Here is a 19,608-nt window from a genome sequence, read left to right as displayed (position 1 = left end):
ACAGAAGCTCCGTACGTCTACAGTGACACAATTTTCAATCGGTGGAAATAGTGGAATCAAGCTATTCAGTCAAAAATTTGAGAAATATTTCAAAGCAACTTTACTGTGCGGTCATGCGATCTCTAACTATACAAAAATGGTTCGAAGCAGCAAGTTGAAACGTTGTTGAGACTTGTTGCGTGTATAAAGATTTTTACGAACACACTATATTTACTATATAAGGTCAAGAACTCATGGAACGCAGTACGTACCCATAATAAGGATATACGAAGGTTGCTACTTAAGTTTTGAGATTTGGCAACACTGATGTGAATATGTCAAATATGACATTGACATCATCAAGTTTGACATTTTTAATGGTAAACGTACACGGAACGTGTTGTCATACGAGTATTATTTGAGTTGTTTACGAATAATTGAAATATTTATCTTGATCAAAAGATGGAATTTAATAACAAATATTTTCGTGTGATGGTTTTCTATGAGTTTCGAAGCGGATTAAACCAATAGTAGTGTGCTGTCATAGATGACGAATTATTTTCCGCGATGACAATGAGAGCTCTCACACATCAGTTCAAACAAAAATGTTTTTGAACAGTCAAAATATCGAATTGATGCCTCATCCGCCATAGAGTCCTTATTTGGTACCCAATGATTTCTTCTTAGTCCCACAGATCAAAATTAATTTCCGAGATCAACGTTTTTCTACACCTGAAGAAGAGGTTGATGCGTTCAAATCACGTGTTTTGGAGGTATCTCATTCAAAATGGAAAAAATGCTTCGACAATGTCAAAATGAATTGATCTTTATGGAGAATATTTTCAAAAACAATAAAACCATATCCAATTATAAGTATTTGTTTTTATTTATCTCAAAACTTGAATAGTAACCCTGGTTACACCTAGTGCGGACTAGCAATCAATCAAAGCAGCTTCTGAATCTTTTCATGAAGATCTCAAACTCGCCGGTTGTTGTAAATTGTTGAACTTAATATGCAAATAAATTCGAACTTTGTTACGGAATTAATCGGTGGTAAAGTTTTGAATAGTACCAGAGAGGAAAAAATTGAAACTTACCTAAAGCATGCGTTCTACTTCTACTTCTAAATGATGACCTGCCGACCATTTTTAGGAATAAGGATTAGGCAAAGTCAAGCGCAGGTACAACGAGAACGACAGATTTAAATGCAAACATATAAGGGCACTTAATAATATTATAATAACTTCTACAATTAATTATGAAAAATAAGGCCACTTTTAATATTCTTACAACTAGTAATATATATAAATATATCGTAAAAAAATTAAAAAAATACGTTTTATATAAATATTGCAGAGGTAGAAAAAATTATGGGCCTAAATCGTATTCGATAAAATTTTTCGGTTATTTAAACTATTTATTTGGTAAGGAGGATGGGTGATTGAAAAAATTGGTCGGTAATTGGCGCGGTCGTCGAGGTGATGATGAAGATGGCGGTCGGCGACGGCGATGGCGGGCAAAAGGGGAATACAGTAGGCGAGCATGGATGCCTGCCGAACCAGATATTCCGGCCATGAACCACACTATAAAAAATAAAAAACACTTTGAAAAATCGATAAGAAATAGTTGTTTTTAGTATAAACTACTGATAATTACAATTCTTTATCACTTTAAACTAATTAATACTTTTATACAAGTAAACTTGGCAATCGTGCCCAACCATACGAATAAATGAAATAAGAAAAGGTATTAAATAGAACAAATTTATTGAAATGACTCAATTTTCATAACTAAACTTGACAATTTTTAAAAATCTTGCGTCAATATTCTATGTCCCATAAAAAACCCTTATTTTGCTGCTGTTTTTCCTTTATTTTTGCCGCTACACTTGTTCCATTTCTCTGAAAAGTTTATACAATCTTCACGTAAATTAGATTAGATGAGCTAGAGCGTAAGGATGTGAATCTACCTTGCCAACACTTTGTCCTATGATCTATTGTGTACTTCGGGCTGTTCACCGGTCAAGTAGCGACGATTTTGCAAATTGAGCTATCTGTCTGGGGGCAATACGGCTTACCTCTTCTGGCCTCAAAAAACTTGAATGTAAGTACAGTAGTTTTTGTTTATGGATTGCCTCACACTCATAAAGAAGGCGTTCGGCGGTTTCCTTTGGTTCGTTACAGAATCGACAAGAGCTCTCAGGAGTTTCTCCGATGTTCTTCAGATGGTAGTTCACCGGACAGTGTCTAGTAAGCATACCAATAATTCTCCTTAGTTCATCTTTGTACAATAGGATAGAAATCTTTTCGATTGTTGCAGACCTGGGGCCTTATTCCCAGTCAATTGCTTGTAGGGCAGCTTTGCTATCTGATAGGATAAATATCTTTGTATTGCGGTAATTAAACGTTAAATGAGACGGTACGTTCGATCACAGAATGCCTCAAACACACCAAATATGTCATACACGGAAAAGATCAAGCCCCTTGGACTTGGGTTTCCAAAAAACCTTCCTATTTTTCACATCATGTATTCCGCATTTACCTGAACTTAAAAAAGACATTATGGGTGCCTTGAAAACGAGAGAACCTCTATGTAAAACTACAGCAACCAGAAGAGAGTTCGTCCCGCTGACGATCTCCTTTGTCACTGTTGGGCCGTATAAGTTCCTCGGTGGTATCCACCTGCAGCTTGCACATCAGAAGATCTGTATCTAGGAAACGATAGGGCTCTCCTAGCCGCTCAATACTGAATATTTAAATGAATAGTTTGCTCTGGACAAGGTAACTAAGTAGTAAGGATGAGGAATAGAAGAGCTACTAGTTTCAGAGACTTTCCTCAGAAATTGAGTGGAGGTGGTCTCAGTGAATCACGATTTCATCAAACATACATAGTATACTTCTAAATGTATGCGAATATTTACGAAATTCCCCGTATAAACACAATAAAAGGTCAGTGATTTACACTTTTTCTAAGTAATAACGTTAAAAGCATTTTGACAGAAAAAGAAACTTAATTAGGTCATTCTGAAAATAGATCAGGTGATAAAACTTGTTTAGCCTTTATAAAACCTTGATAAAATACTTGATGGACGTTTGTTTCGTGTCGGATGAGATATATTGAAGACAATTTCGAAATTTTTCTTCAGAGTTGATAGAATGAATTTAATATTGAATCTGACACATCTACTATCATTGAGGTGACATACAGAGCATTGAAATGAAAAATATCTTTCGAATATAAACGCGAAGACATTTTTTTATTATAATACGAGAAAAATGTACTTTCACACATTATTTTATATCGATCATTGTCTTTATCGTCAACAAATTTGGAAATTTCGAATGGGCATTCAATACAGTCTACACCTTCTACTCCTTCAACATCTTCTGAAGGTAAATCCATACAACTTGTTCCATTATCTTTTGCTTTTTCTTTCATTGTGTACATTAATATTAAAAACGGAAAAGTCGTGCCTTTCAGTTGTCTTTGTAGACCCCTTGATAGCTCTCGCCCTAGTTTCAGGATTGGAGAATCCTTTCAAGGACGTTGGCTTGGAAGTCTATTCTATTAGGTTTTCCTTCTACGTGTTCATAAGATGTTTCTCTATCCACAGAACCAGCAGTCCGTATCATCGACTCCGTCTTTATTGTTTCTGTGTTGAACTACTTCTACGTACCCTACGTACGTTAGTATTTGCCTCTTATAAGGCCTCTTTTCCCGAGCTTGAGGCGGTAGAAGTGAAAAATAATTGATACTGAATATTTGTAATTTATTGTTAACCCTTAAACGGGCATAGTATCACATCTGTTCAATAATTTTTTTAAAAATCGGCGGGAAACCTTTGAACCTGGTTCTTTCTCTCAGGACAAGGGAATTTAATTGTGAATGTGTTGGTCACAATGTTTTACGTCCAACGAAAGTTATAACAACATTTATCAACAAAAACCTTCAAAAGCTCACATTAGGGATGGGCAAATCAAAAGATTATATCGATAAATATCGTATCGATATATTCAAAGAATATCGATATGTCGATTAATCGATATTTTTATTTCAGAGCGTTGAGTATTCAAAAATAAAAGAATTATTCGAACGTTAAAAAAATTAATGCATTTTTTATTTTCGTCAGTTCTATTTATTATTTAAATAAAGTATTATAAATTATATCTAACTATCTATCTACTAATATAGGATCCTTAGTTCCATTTCCAGATTTTAGTGATCTTGAATTTGTATTAATGTTTTGTTTTCAAATGTGTCGCTAAATTTGTCGTATTTCCGCATGTTTTGTATGTGTTACCACATAAAAAACAAGAAACAGGTTGATTAAAAAATATCGAATTCGATACTCAAAAATTAATATCGAATATCGATTATGTCATAGATATTGAATGAAATTATGGAAAGGAAAAATCGAGAAAACTGATTTTCTGTTTTAGAAAATGAATTTTGTGAACGTATCATATTTGATACTTTGTCCGTTTACTATAAAAGGGTAATTATTTAGAATTGGGGCTCCAGACAAAAACAGTTCCAAAAAATTTTTCACGCGTTTGGGGTTGTTTCTGAGGGTACAAATAGTAAATTTAAGGCGGGGGACACATATTATTTTAGACATTACATAGTACAACTTACATATGATAAATCAATGAAACCTAATCTAACCTAACCAATTTTAAATAATGACATCTTGGTTAGGTTAGGTTTCATTGATTTATCATATGTAAGTTGTACCATGTAATGTCTAAAATAATGGAAATAATATGTCTCCCCCGCCTTTGTTTTAAACAAAATTAATACGCTTTTGACTAAATTGTTTATGGAAATTTATTATATATACAGGGTTTGTCCGGAAATTAATAGGACTGATTTTCTTCCGCCGCGATTGTACTTCAGAGCGTGCGCGCACCGACTGGATTCGGTAGAGGGCGTTCCTAGCTAACAAAATAGCGGCTGGTCAGTTGTCTCCGAGCACCTGGAGAGTCAGGACATGCATTTTCGCGCGACGTGTTTCTGTAAGTTGTGCAAGCCGAAAATGCAGCGTTCGTTAGAGCAGAGGTACGCGATTAAATTCTGTGTGAAACTCGGTAAATCTGCGACAGAGACGTTTAATATGATCAAGCAGGCTTACCCAGATGTTGCTTTAGCAAGAAAAGGTGTGTTTCGGTGGCACCAGGCCATTTTGGAGGGCCGAGAAGAGGTCACCGATGAAGACCGTGCTGGAAGACCTTCGACTTCGACAAACACCGACAATGTGACTCGTGTGCGCAAAGTTTTGAACACAGACCGTCGACTGTGTCGAAGTGCTCAAGAGACTCAAACGAATAGTCAATCGGGTCCGACAAGACATCGCAGCAGACTGGAAGTTGCACCACGACAACGCCCCGGCTCACACCGCCTTTCTTGTGAACAGCTACCTGACTAAGTACGGCATTCCAACGCTTCCGCAGCCGCCCTACAGCCCAGATGTGGCCCCCTCGGACTTTTTTTTGTTTCCTCGCCTGAAAAGGCCGATGAAAGGCAAGCATTTCGAGACGGCAGAGGGGATCCAAGCAGCATGCACCGCGGCTCTCAAAGCTATTCCGGAGAATGCCTTCCGTGACGCCTTCAATGCTTAGATATCGCGCTGGCAGCGCTGCATCGACGCAGAAGGAGCCTATTTTGAAAGTTTTTAAAGAATTGTAACGATTGGCTCAATAAATTTTTTTAAATCGACTCAGTCCTATTACTTTCCGGAAAAACCCTGTATATATTATTATATAAATTATTATTTTTAATAAATTTATTTTGAGCTAAGATGCGTTGTTGACTCAATTTATTGCTCTCATCTAACTGATATGATTGAATGGCCATGGGGTTTGTTTTAGCATTATTTAAACAAAAATTCTGTTATATATAACAAAAGCAATCAAAACTAATTACTATCTAAATTTAAAGGCTTGTGCAAAGATTTTTCATATTTATTTTGAGCCGAGAGTGTATGTCATCTTTGTACGGTAATTTGAAGAAAAAAATTAAAAAGACTAACTGAATGTAGAAAAAAGGAAACAAAAGATGTGATTTTAGCTAGACTCTAGAAATTTTTATCTAAATAACTATAAATCTCAGTACCCCCTAACCGGCAAGGTATCATATATGATACCATATTGGAATAAATGGTTTAAAAATTGAAAAAAATCTTACTTGAGGTCAAATTGATAGGAAATCAAATAAAGATTTGAATATACAAACACAGCAAGTTATTTTAAATATATTCGAATGGTTAAAAACAGAAAATATTCAGCAATGCAACGATAATGCAATCATAATAAAAATTGCAAAATTTACTAGAGTAAATAAATTTTCTATTTATCGAGTAGTCACGAGAGCGGTTGCTATGGATCATTCACAGAACCGAAAAACATGTAAAGAAAAACTGAAATCGGTTGACAAGATTTCATACGCAGGACAATTTATAATAATACAAAATAGGATTTTCTCCCTGCATAAAATACAACAAATGATAGCCAAGATAAAGAACAGAAAAGCCCCAGGCATCGACGAAATAACAAACGAAAGGCCAAAAGAGTAGAGTTTAATAAGGCAGCCTTTATGTGCTTCATTGATATCACCCAAGCGTTTGATAGGATACGCTTAACTGATGTTATAACTCTACTAAAAAAAAGGAACGTTCACCCCAATATAATAAGAGTTATCGAAAAACTTAACACCGATAATTATACCTTTGTGAGAACGGCAAACAGATTAGGCAATAAAATACCTGTGGCAACTGGTATCAGATAAGGGGATAGCTTAAGCCCAATCCTGTTCAATATTATAATGGACGAAATCATCAACGATAAAACAAGAGATAAAAATAATATGCTATGTTGATGATGCAGTAATCATCTCGGAAGACGAAGATAACCTACAGAAGCTCCTATACAAATTCCAACAAACAGCGAACACGTACAACATGCAAATATCCACAAAAAAAAAAAACAAAATCTCTGACAATATTTAAAGAACCGAGAAGATGTAAACTAGCGATCTACGATCAGAGTGTAGAACAAGTGATGTCCTTCAAATATCTAGGGACAAACATAACAAGCGATAGAAATCTAAAGAAAGAAGTAAAAACACAAACAACGAAGGCAGCATTAATATCAGGATACCTTAGACCACTAAACGACTTCTAAGAACAACAGAAATGTGGACTCTGAGATCAATAACAGGACATACGTTACTCGATCGGAAGAAAAATGAAGAAATAAGGGACATGTGCGATATTCAGGATGTAGTAAGATGCGCAAGGAGCCGCAGAAGAGAATGGAGAGACCATGTTGACAGAATGCCAAATGAACGGTTAGCAAAAATTGCAAAGGAAAAGAAACCAGACGCAACTCGACCTCCTATAAGGTGGTACGAAAGCTGGTCCTCAGCATCCCAACTACTCCTGGCAAACCCTTGATGAAAATACAGGACCTAATCCTAACGTAAGAAGAAGAAGAGAAGGTTGGTAATAACCGAATCGTCAAGAATCCTGTTTAAACCAAACTCCCTTACAGGCAGGTACATTTTACTCGTCTATTATTGTCGACAAGGGTTTTTATAATCTGCAATTGGTATTGGAAGAACTACACGCTTATGGAATTTGACTGATTGATTGATTTATTGCTCCGACGAATTTATAGATAAATAATATCACTATATCTCTATTGTTATAAACCAAATTTTCAAGGTTAAAAATATCCCGAACATTTAACTACAACATAATAAGTGTACGCCGTATTCAAAAAGCGTTTAAATAATTATTATTCCGACGATGTAATAAAAAATTCATGAAATGTGAGAATAAAACAGCTGATACACGACTTGACGTCTTCTGTTTTGAGGGTCATCAGTATTTTGTAGTAATACGATTTTTAATTTGTTTGTAGTAAAAGTTGGACGAATATTTTATTACTTACGTGTATAGATACAAGTGGGCCAGATACCTTCTACCAAACAGAAAAATTTTGTGTACGATTGTATTTTTTACCAGGTAAAATATCGATCTACGCGATTCTCTGGTGTTCTCTCACGACATATCAATAATCAGCAGACTCTGATGATTAGAATTTTCGTTACAGGAGAGCTTTGAAAGCGATGCGAACAATATTCGTAGAAACGCTTTTCGGTACTAACAGATCGCGTTTTCATTTAGAATTGGATATTCGATAATCTTCGGAGTTATCGTTGGAAAACTAATAACTTTCTGCAATTATGCGTTTTATTTGTTAAAAGTTCAAAATAAATTTGGGTATATAAAATATTGGGTTGGTTGGGAGAAAGAACTTTTCTTTCAGCCTCATGATTCCGCGCTCTTAAAATTTCCGTTCCTTATTAGCAGAAAATTGAACCAGGTGCGATTGAAGAAAGTTTGACCATTCAAAGAATTCTGCAAACTTCGAAATAAATGGTAATTAGATGGTACCAGATCAGGGCCGTATGGGGGATGTGGCATCACTTCGCAACCAAGCTCTAATAGTTTCCCACGAGTTGCCAAAGATTTGTGAGGCCTTGCATTATCATAACCTAACCGATTTGATACTTCTGGCCGTTTTTCTTTATTAATTCATCCAGTTTCATCAATTGTTGATAGTAAATATCAGAATATCAGATCCTGTGAATTCTCAGTTTCTGTTTGACACTCGTATTAAGTGATTTTTCTGAAAATGGAAAAAATTGAGTGTCGAGCTATAATTGAATGTTTGTTTTTCAAAGGTAATACGCCTATTCGATTAAATGAGGAGCTGGACACTGTGTACGGGTCATCATTTATGACTTTATAAATTTTGAGCAGTTGAATTCCAATATATAACAGAGCTATATATAGGATATTCTCATAAAGACCGTGAACATCGTGAAGAAACGAAAGATTGCATACCTTGGGCATATAATGCGAGGCTATAAATATCAATTCCTTCAGCTGATAGTCGAGGGCAAGATTGAAGAGGATTGGGACGAAAGAGGATGTCGTGGTTGCGGAACGTGAGGCAGTGGACGGGTATACAAGATATTCAGACATTGATCCATACCGCTAGAGATAGAGAAGCCATGAAAAATGTGGTCGCGAACATCCATTAATGGATAAGCATTAAAAGAAGAAGAAGATATATAGCTCCTTCAGTTACTTATAGCTCTGCTACATATAAATTTAATGTCATTCCGTGTAGCATAGCTACATTTAGCACCACATTCTATTACCTTGCAATAAGACCTCGTTGTATCAACTCTTACAAGCTGACTTCTGTTTGTAAGGTATGACTTGAATCATGTCGAAAGTCTTAGAAAAATCACAAAAAGTTGTTTAGGCTAAAGTACACATTAGGTAGTCGCTGCTTTCGCCGCAGCTACTGTGATATTTTCAACAGAGAAAATAGTCTCAAATTTGCTATATAGCAGATCTCAAGTGTCACTTTTTGAACTTGTAGCAGAGCTATATAGCTGTGCTACATAGTGTAAAGCTTGCGTAATTCAGCAAAGTAGAAGAATGATCGTCGAAACATTCGATGTTGATCAATATTTTTTATATAAATTAACCGAGCAAAAATTATACAACTCAGTCTGCCTTCCGTCTAAGTTTTCTTTCTCTAAAAATTGTAGCCAATAAAAGAGTTTTCCAAAAGACGATTCATATTTGACGAGAGCATGGATATTAGTCAGAAAATGCTATTATTAAATTTTGTTGACATTAATATATACATTTTATTGTTAAACCTAGTCAGGTATTATATAGAAAAGTAAAAAAGAGAGCATTGGTTTCTTAAGTATGGGGAAATGTGATGGATAAATAATTTTTCTATTGACCGGGGTATTATGTTATGTAAAATACCCCATTTGAATTCGACAATACCACTTTCGTTACCCTATAGACGTAAATTCATACAACAAACACGCACACAATTTTCATATACGATCAATTCCAACTCATTTTCATATTTCTCTATCAATTCATGAATAATACATGAATCGTGCTAATGATCTTATATAGCAGAAAACGGTGACATATTTAAGTATACAGGTACAGAATGAGAAATAGATCAGAACTGTCTAGACCTAAACCAGGCGTAATTCTAATTAAACAATCATGACTTGAAACATGTTAACATTTATAAGTTACAAGTACGAAAAAACACTTGAAACAATGAATAAAACTTAAGCAATATTTACATGTTCTTCCAATTTTTTTAGAAAGTCCTTTGTGCTTGCAATCTTGTTTTGAAAATCTTTTTAATCCAAGCGTTTAACTATAGATTCTTTCATCAAACCTCTATGATTAGACCATGCGTTATTCATCAAAGAAAATACTCTATCAACTGGTGCTAATGTTCCAGGTGAACAGAAGTCGTACTCATTAATCTCGATCAGATTGGGAGCTACTACAGGGTGTTTCTATATTGAAAATTTTAAATCAAAATCGAAAATTTGACACAAATCAAGAACGCTTACATTTTTTTTTATATTTGTTGACCAATATGTTCCTTAATAAAGTATTATTTTGACATAAACACTCGAGCAAATTCTTTTTTTCAATTTTGTTCTAAATTGCCTGATTATTTTAGTTGAAAAACTAATAAACGTTTATGGAGCTAAAATGAACGGTGTTGTGTGTTGTAGAAATTTGCCTCTAAACAAAAGTCTGTAAGCACGTAATAATCTAAGAACCCACAGATTGATCTTGCAGGTATCTGTTTTTTTGATGAAATTGATTTTGAAGGAATCTTGAGGATGTATGGAATGGATTAAGGATAGGTTGCCCTTTAAAAATTAGCCGCAATTACCTGTAATTAATTTTAATGTCATTAATATACTAAAATGAGTTGCAGCTATATGTTTTTTCAGTAAATCTTGGCCGCAAAGAGAGATTGCCATGATTTTTGTAAATTGTTATGTGTGGTTGGGTATTGTTGGAGATTTGAGCAATTTATACGCGCTTTCTGGAAGAAATGTTGGATAATGTACCGTTAAATATGTGGTTTCAACACGATTGGGTTCATTTTGCTGCAGCTGCAAGAAATTACTTAAACAGACGCTTTAGAGAAACATGGATTGGTCGGGTTAGACCCAATTATTGGCCTCCAAGATCACCTGACTTCAATCCTATCGATTTTTTTATATGGGGCTATATGAAGTCCTTAGTGTACAAAACAATCATCGAATCTGAACAAGATCTAACAGTTAGAATTCAAGCTGCGACAGAAATTGTTGTGATCTGCGTCCTGAGTATCCCTATGTCGAGAGGGTATTTTCTCACATGCAGTTCAAATGTACGAAGTCCAGAAACCCCTGTGCAGCATGGATTTGATAAGAGTGTGGATTTAGTGTTCCGGATTTCTGTCGCTTTTCAATGTAATTATTTGGAGACAACTTTAAACTGTTTTTGGCTTCGTTTTGATAACTATTACAAATTGTTGAACAACTACTCGTTTGAATTTATGTGCCTTCAACTGCTTCCTCAATTAGCAAACACATTTTTTTATATACTTAAGTTATTTAGTGTATGACTACAAAAATTGTCTAAATTATGTTTTTTCGCAATAAAAATGTGTGATTTAGACATAAGTTTTAATAAATTTGAGTGATATGTCGCTGGTAAGATTTTTCACATATAATCTCGCGTTTTACTTTGCCATCACCTCTTCATTTGTCTTATATTATTTGTATCCAAGCCATTTCTTTAAATTTGAAAATAATTAATCACACGAATGTAGGGAGACAAGTCCTAGATAGAACAAAGTTCGGCATTTAAAGGTGTGAGTAAATCAGCAATTGTCGTTTTGGTAATTATACACTTCCACGGTCACCTGGTTTTTTGGCTCTAGAAAATCGAAAAATGGATGGATTTTAATGATCTTGGTCTCAAAATGTTCCATTTTACGGCGGATTTATAAAAAAAAATTAGTAGAAATAGCTGGAATGAAAATTTCTCATAGTTTTACTGTTTTAAATCGTAAAAAAAAACGTTTTGCAAAATAATCCTTTACAAAAAATTATGGTAATTATACACTTTCGCGGTTATCTGGTTTTTTGGCTCTAGAAAATCGAAAAATGGATGGATTTTAATGATCTTGGTCTCAAAATGTTCCATTTTACGGCGGATTTATAAAAAAAATTAGTAGAAATAGCTGGAATGAAAATTTCTCATAGTTTTACTGTTTTAAATCGTAAAAAAAAACGTTTTGCAAAATAATCCTTTACAAAAAATTATGGTAATTAGACACTTTCGCGGTCATCTGGTTTTTTGGCTCTAGAAAATCGAAAAATGGATGGATTTTAATGATCTTGGTCTCAAAATGTTCCATTTTACGGCGGATTTATAAAAAAAATTAGTAGAAATAGCTGGAATGAAAATTTCTCATAGTTTTACTGTTTTAAATCGTAAAAAAAAACGTTTTGCAAAATAATCCTTTACAAAAAATTATGGTAATTAGACACTTTCGCGGTCATCTGGTTTTTTGGCTCTAGAAAATCGAAAAATGGATGGATTTTAATGATCTTGGTCTCAAAATGTTCCATTTTACGGCGGATTTATAAAAAAAAATTAGTAGAAATAGCTGGAATGAAAATTTCTCATAGTTTTACTGTTTTAAATCGTAAAAAAAAACGTTTTGCAAAATAATCCTTTACAAAAAATTATGGTAATTATACACTTTCGCGGTTATCTGGTTTTTTGGCTCTAGAAAATCGAAAAATGGATGGATTTTAATGATCTTGGTCTCAAAATGTTCCATTTTACGGCGGATTTATAAAAAAAAATTAGTAGAAATAGCTGGAATGAAAATTTCTCATAGTTTTACTGTTTTAAATCGTAAAAAAAAACGTTTTGCAAAATAATCCTTTACAAAAAATTATGGTAATTAGACACTTTCGCGGTCATCTGGTTTTTTGGCTCTAGAAAATCGAAAAATGGATGGATTTTAATGATCTTGGTCTCAAAATGTTCCATTTTACGGCGGATTTATAAAAAAAATTAGTAGAAATAGCTGGAATGAAAATTTCTCATAGTTTTACTGTTTTAAATCGTAAAAAAAAAACGTTTTGCAAAATAATCCTTTACAAAAAATTATGGTAATTAGACACTTTCGCGGTCATCTGGTTTTTTGGCTCTAGAAAATCGAAAAATGGATGGATTTTAATGATCTTGGTCTCAAAATGTTCCATTTTACGGCGGATTTATAAAAAAAATTAGTAGAAATAGCTGGAATGAAAATTTCTCATAGTTTTACTGTTTTAAATCGTAAAAAAAAAACGTTTTGCAAAATAATCCTTTACAAAAAATTATGGTAATTATACACTTTCGCGGTTATCTGGTTTTTTGGCTCTAGAAAATCGAAAAATGGATGGATTTTAATGATCTTGGTCTCAAAATGTTCCATTTTACGGCGGATTTATAAAAAAAAATTAGTAGAAATAGCTGGAATGAAAATTTCTCATAGTTTTACTGTTTTAAATCGTAAAAAAAAAACGTTTTGCAAAATAATCCTTTACAAAAAATTATGGTAATTAGACACTTTCGCGGTCATCTGGTTTTTTGGCTCTAGAAAATCGAAAAATGGATGGATTTTAATGATCTTGGTCTCAAAATGTTCCATTTTACGGCGGATTTATAAAAAAAATTAGTAGAAATAGCTGGAATGAAAATTTCTCATAGTTTTACTGTTTTAAATCGTAAAAAAAAAACGTTTTGCAAAATAATCCTTTACAAAAAATTATGGTAATTAGACACTTTCGCGGTCATCTGGTTTTTTGGCTCTAGAAAATCGAAAAATGGATGGATTTTAATGATCTTGGTCTCAAAATGTTCCATTTTACGGCGGATTTATAAAAAAAATTAGTAGAAATAGCTGGAATGAAAATTTCTCATAGTTTTACTGTTTTAAATCGTAAAAAAAACGTTTTGCAAAATAATCCTTTACAAAAAATTATGGTAATTAGACACTTTCGCGGTCATCTGGTTTTTTGGCTCTAGAAAATCGAAAAATGGATGGATTTTAATGATCTTGGTCTCAAAATGTTCCATTTTACGGCGGATTTATAAAAAAAATTAGTAGAAATAGCTGGAATGAAAATTTCTCATAGTTTTACTGTTTTAAATCGTAAAAAAAAACGTTTTGCAAAATAATCCTTTACAAAAAATTATGGTAATTATACACTTTCGCGGTTATCTGGTTTTTTGGCTCTAGAAAATCGAAAAATGGATGGATTTTAATGATCTTGGTCTCAAAATGTTCCATTTTACGGCGGATTTATAAAAAAAAATTAGTAGAAATAGCTGGAATGAAAATTTCTCATAGTTTTACTGTTTTAAATCGTAAAAAAAAAACGTTTTGCAAAATAATCCTTTACAAAAAATTATGGTAATTAGACACTTTCGCGGTCATCTGGTTTTTTGGCTCTAGAAAATCGAAAAATGGATGGATTTTAATGATCTTGGTCTCAAAATGTTCCATTTTACGGCGGATTTATAAAAAAAATTAGTAGAAATAGCTGGAATGAAAATTTCTCATAGTTTTACTGTTTTAAATCGTAAAAAAAAAACGTTTTGCAAAATAATCCTTTACAAAAAATTATGGTAATTATACACTTTCGCGGTCATCTGGTTTTTTGGCTCTAGAAAATCGAAAAATGGATGGATTTTAATGATCTTGGTATCAAAATGTTCCATTTTACGGCGGATTTATAAAAAAAATACGAAAATTGAAAAAAATAAATATTTTTTACAGTTTTATGATTTTAAAGGAAAAAAAAAATGACTTTCTACATATAATCCTTCGTAACTGACGTCGTGGAATCAAGTTCGTATATTTTTTTTTCGCAATTTACATAAAAAAATGAATATTTTGAAAAAAAGTTTTTCTACTATTTAAGGTTTAAAACTATTAAAAACCGCAAATTCAGCCACTACCCCCGTGTTTTTCATAAATTCGTCGTAAAATGGAACATTTTGAGACCAAAATTATAAAATTTATCTATTTTTCGATTTTTAATGGTCCAAAAACTATTAACATTGAAGAATATAGTACGAAACTATTCACGAAAATTGATTGTTTTTCATCGATTTCATTTTAAGCTATAATAACTGAAAAAATCATTCTTTTGGATTTTTTTTAAATTGTTTATTAATTTGTGTAGAATACAAAAAAAATATAAGAACTTTATCTGATAATGAGTTCATTTTTTGTAAAGGATTATTTTGCAAAACCGCTTTTTTTACGATTTAAAACAGTAAAACTATGAGAAATTTTCATTCCAGCTATTTTTACTAATTTTTTTTATAAATCCGCCGTAAAATGGAACATTTTGAGACCAAGATCATTAAAATCCATCCATTTTTCGATTTTCTAGAGCCAAAAAACCAGATGACCGCGAAAGTGTATAATTACCATAATTTTTTGTAAAGGATTATTTTGCAAAACGTTTTTTTTTACGATTTAAAACAGTAAAACTATGAGAAATTTTCATTCCAGCTATTTCTACTAATTTTTTTTATAAATCCGCCGTAAAATGGAACATTTTGAGACCAAGATCATTAAAATCTATCCATTTTTCGATTTTCTAGAGCCAAAAAACCAGGTGACCGTGAAAGTATATAATTACCGTCGTTTTTCAAATAATTAATAAAAATCAAACTTTTGGAATCCGACAAAACACTATGATTTGACCTTATTGAGCAATACAACGATTTTTGCTTTCACTATGACATCCAATTATTTACTGACTTACTCGCTGATAAGCAAGCGAATATTTATACAAAAATGATTTCCCGATAATTTGATTCTAGAATGTAAACAAATAAGAAGGCCTTCGTAGAAATTGATTTTATGAAAACTATATCAACAAATCGACGCCGCATATAATAACATATAAATAGCCTTTCTGAGAATTTCCGCCTTAGCAAAACTATAAATTATATTAACTTAATAGAACAAGTCCGGCATCACGGTACATGTTGTGGAAGAGTTAGTAACAGTACTTTTATTTCTGGGGGTTAATGGTGTACCAAAGTTTCATCTTCTGAGACATATAGTCGGACAACAAGTAGACAATCACTCCACAAAATGCAGCACTTTCAGGATAATATTTATGTAACTTTTTCTGTATATTTCTAGTTGCATAAACTGTCTATGTACTTGTTAATTTATTAATTCTATGCATGATGAAATCCTATTAAAAATCAAACGACAAAGTTTATCATAAATCCAAGGCGTAATTTCCATAAAAAAGTGATGAAATTAAACTACAGATTATTCAAATATTTCTATGTCAATCGACCTATTTAAGTATCACACTAGGTAAATATACAAATAACCACATATTTTTTGTATGTATCATTATTTATTTATTGCACTCTGCACGGAAAAAAATTCTTGATTTTAACACAGAACGAGATCAAAAATAACCATACATTTTTAGCAGAAATCAATTTTATTTAATACATTAACTTATGCCGCAGTAGGGTACTTTTTCTTCATTTTTTTTTGTCTATCCCATCGTGAAATTTTGTTGCAAGTACCAAAAAAAAATTCCCTGAAAATTTGGGCCCTTAATAATGATTTAGTCCTCGACCGAGGAGTGTAAAGATTTTCCCTTAAAAAAACACAGAATTTCCGATTTTCTATTTTTAAATTTCTATAGCTCAATGGACGTTATTTTTCAAAATTGAATGCTCTACTAAAGAATCCATTGCGAACAAGCATTAATTCGGCGAGGTAGTACAGGCCTCTAAAACTTGATTTCCTCATGAAATTTACAGTTTTTCTCGTAAATGACTAAGGCTCCGTTTCACCAGAACCGCAAAGTCGAGAAACTGCATTTAGAAAATGCCCAAATTAATTGCAAATTAGGTGCCAAACTCAAAAATTAGGTACTCCGTTCCTAGCACGTGTAAGAAACTGACAGAAATTATCTGATAATTGGCGTTGTTGCCAATAACACATCATGAAACAATAATAAATTAATACACGAAATTGTTTTGAAAATAACAAAAGTAGCTTCACTTAAATGGCTGTCACTTTTTTCTGACTTATCGAAATGTCATGAAATTTTACACATAGTCTTTTGAAAGTTGGTACTTCATAGACGTCATATGGATTTAAAAATAGCAGCGCCATCTATGTGACAGTCACACGACTTATTGGGTAATGTAATATGTCAGGCTTACGGATCTGTCCAACCAAATCCTAAATACTTCGTCTTATTTCCTTCTTATATATATAAGACATAAAAAAGGGCTTGTCTAATAGACGGGGAGCTGGCTACAAAAAACAGGGTCGATAAGGTGCGCGCCATTTCAGCTTGTAAACTAGAGGCCCCAACTTAGTACATCACCAAACGCCACTTTTTAAGGTCGAATATGAAAATGCTAGCCGGTTTTCCCGAACGGAAAAATTGGCTGAAAAACCTCACAACGTGCGCGCTTGAAACCTTTTGTAACGTGGGGTTTAAACCTCAAATGCGCGAAACTTCTTGCGCTATTACACCGCTCTTAGTTGAGACTTAGTTGAGACGTAAAGTGAGGAAATTACAAAATTAGGTGCTCTGTAATTTTAACAGTAACGGAATACCCAAAGTTGCGGTGCTAGGAAAACGTGAGGCTAGCAACGGAATGAAAATAATTACAATACATTAATTGTTGAGGTAATAAAATAAGGTGCTTATTAGTTGCTGAAGAGTCAATATCGTGTAAGTGCCCAAATAATTAATAATCGAGTTAATTTCCGTGGGATAACAAATTTAAAAATCAGGTATCTCTAAAATTAAGATCAATACTCAATCAGATATCAACTAAGCAGGAGCATTAGGTGCCCATTATGTGTTGTGGGAAATTTAGATGAAGAAAATCATATGTGAATGGAAGAAAAATTCAGAGTACCTGATACAACTATAAAAACGGCAAAATATAAAATAAATTTTTAAGATGCTCATAATTGAGTGCTTTTTAAGTGCTTTAAGTCATAGAGCTGCTATAAGTTATGCAATACGTCCAGGGGATAATTTTTTATCCTGGAAACTGTTAGAGAATGAGGTGTTAATTAAGTACTCACTAAATAATCAGAAGACAGTCGAGAAATATCATTTCTACAGTGGTTGGAGACCTGGAAACCACCATGCTTAATGTACTGAGTCGTAATAGGATTTTTCCATTTTGAAAACCGACATAGAATCAAGTGCTAATTAGGTGCTCACTAAATAATCGGAAGCAGCTAATTAGCACTCAATTTTATGTCAGTTTTCAAAATGGAAAAACCAACTAGGACTTAGTACGTCAGACATGGAGGTTTTAAGTTCTTCAAACACAATAGGCATGATATTTCTCGCCTGTCTCCTGATTATTTACTGAGCACCTAATTAGCACTTAATTTTAAAGATACCTGATTTTTAGATTTGTTAACTCACGGAAATTAACTCGTTTATTAATTATTTGGGCGCTTTCACGATGTTGACTCTTCAGCACCTAATAAGCACTTTATTTTATTACCTCAACAATTAATGTATTGTAATTATTTTCATTCCGTTGCTAGCCTCACGTTTTTCTAGCACCGCAACTTTGGGTATTCCGTTACTGTGAAAATTACAGAGCACCTAATTTTGTAATTTCCAGACTGTGCGTTGATGCGTAGTGTCGGAAAACTAATCTGAAAAACCTCATCACGTGTGCGCGCGAATCTTTTTTATTAGCTTTTTGGAGTCTCAACTAAGAGCGGTGTAATAGCGCAAGAAGTTTCGCGCATTTGAGGTTTAAACCCCACGTTACAAAAGGTTTCAAGCGCGCACGTCTCGAGGTTTTTCAGCCAATTTTTCCGTTCGGGAAAACCGGCTAGCATTTTCATATTCGACCTTAAGAAGTGGCGTTTGGTGATGTACTAAGTTGGGGCCTCTAGTTTACAAGCTGAAATGGCGCGCACCTTATCGACCCTGTTTTTTGTAGCCAGCTCCCCGTCTATTAGACAAGTTCTTTTTTATGTCATATATTGGAAATAAGACGAAGTATTTAGGATTTGGTTGGACAGATCCGTACGCCTGACATATTACATTACCCAATAAGTCGTGTGACTGTCACATAGATGGCGCTGCTATTTTTAAATCCATATGACGTCTATGAAGTACCAACTTTCAAAAGACTATGTGTAAAATTTCATGACATTTCGATAAGTCAGAAAAAAGTGACAGCCATTTAAGTGAAGCTACTTTTGTTATTTTCAAAACAATTTCGTGTATTAATTTATTATTGTTTCATGATGAAAAACTTGTGTTATTAGCAACAACGCCAATTATCAGATAATTTCTGTCAGTTTCTTACACGTGCTAGGAACGGAATTTTTTTGTATTATTACCATGTCTTCGTTGATATTCAACATAATTAGAATTGTGAATTACAATTATTTGGTTATATATATGAATGAGAATAGTTGTAGTGAACCGAATATCAAAAGGAAACATCACAATTTAACGCCAGAAGAAAGATTAATCAGAAATGTGGTGGAAGAACTTCAAGCCATACAACAAAACATGAATGTTACGAGCGGTAGTTACCTTATAAAATAATTGAAACAATTGATGAAACTATCGATATTAATACTACTAAGCCTAAGACTGGAGGAAGAA

The 19,608-nt window shown here is 33.3% G+C and overlaps 1 protein-coding gene across 4 annotated transcripts in view; it reads right to left on the bottom strand.

The window, feature by feature from the left end:
- LOC130446293 (probable phospholipid-transporting ATPase IM) overlaps positions 1-19,608 on the bottom strand; it is an 80,740-nt gene that overhangs the window by 31,182 nt on the left and 29,950 nt on the right. For all 4 annotated transcript variants that reach the window (XM_056782448.1, XM_056782450.1, XM_056782451.1 and 1 more), the window contains exon 2: positions 1,077-1,562. In XM_056782448.1, the coding sequence (XP_056638426.1) occupies positions 1,077-1,125 (49 nt within the window). In that variant the 5' untranslated portion in view covers positions 1,126-1,562. The remainder of the gene's footprint in view (positions 1-1,076; positions 1,563-19,608) is intronic.

This window comes from Diorhabda sublineata, chromosome 7, assembly GCF_026230105.1.
Source record: "Diorhabda sublineata isolate icDioSubl1.1 chromosome 7, icDioSubl1.1, whole genome shotgun sequence".
Classification (NCBI taxonomy): Eukaryota; Metazoa; Arthropoda; class Insecta; order Coleoptera; family Chrysomelidae; genus Diorhabda; species Diorhabda sublineata.
Note: the sequence above shows the minus strand (reverse complement) of the source record. Positions and strands in the feature narration are given on the sequence as shown.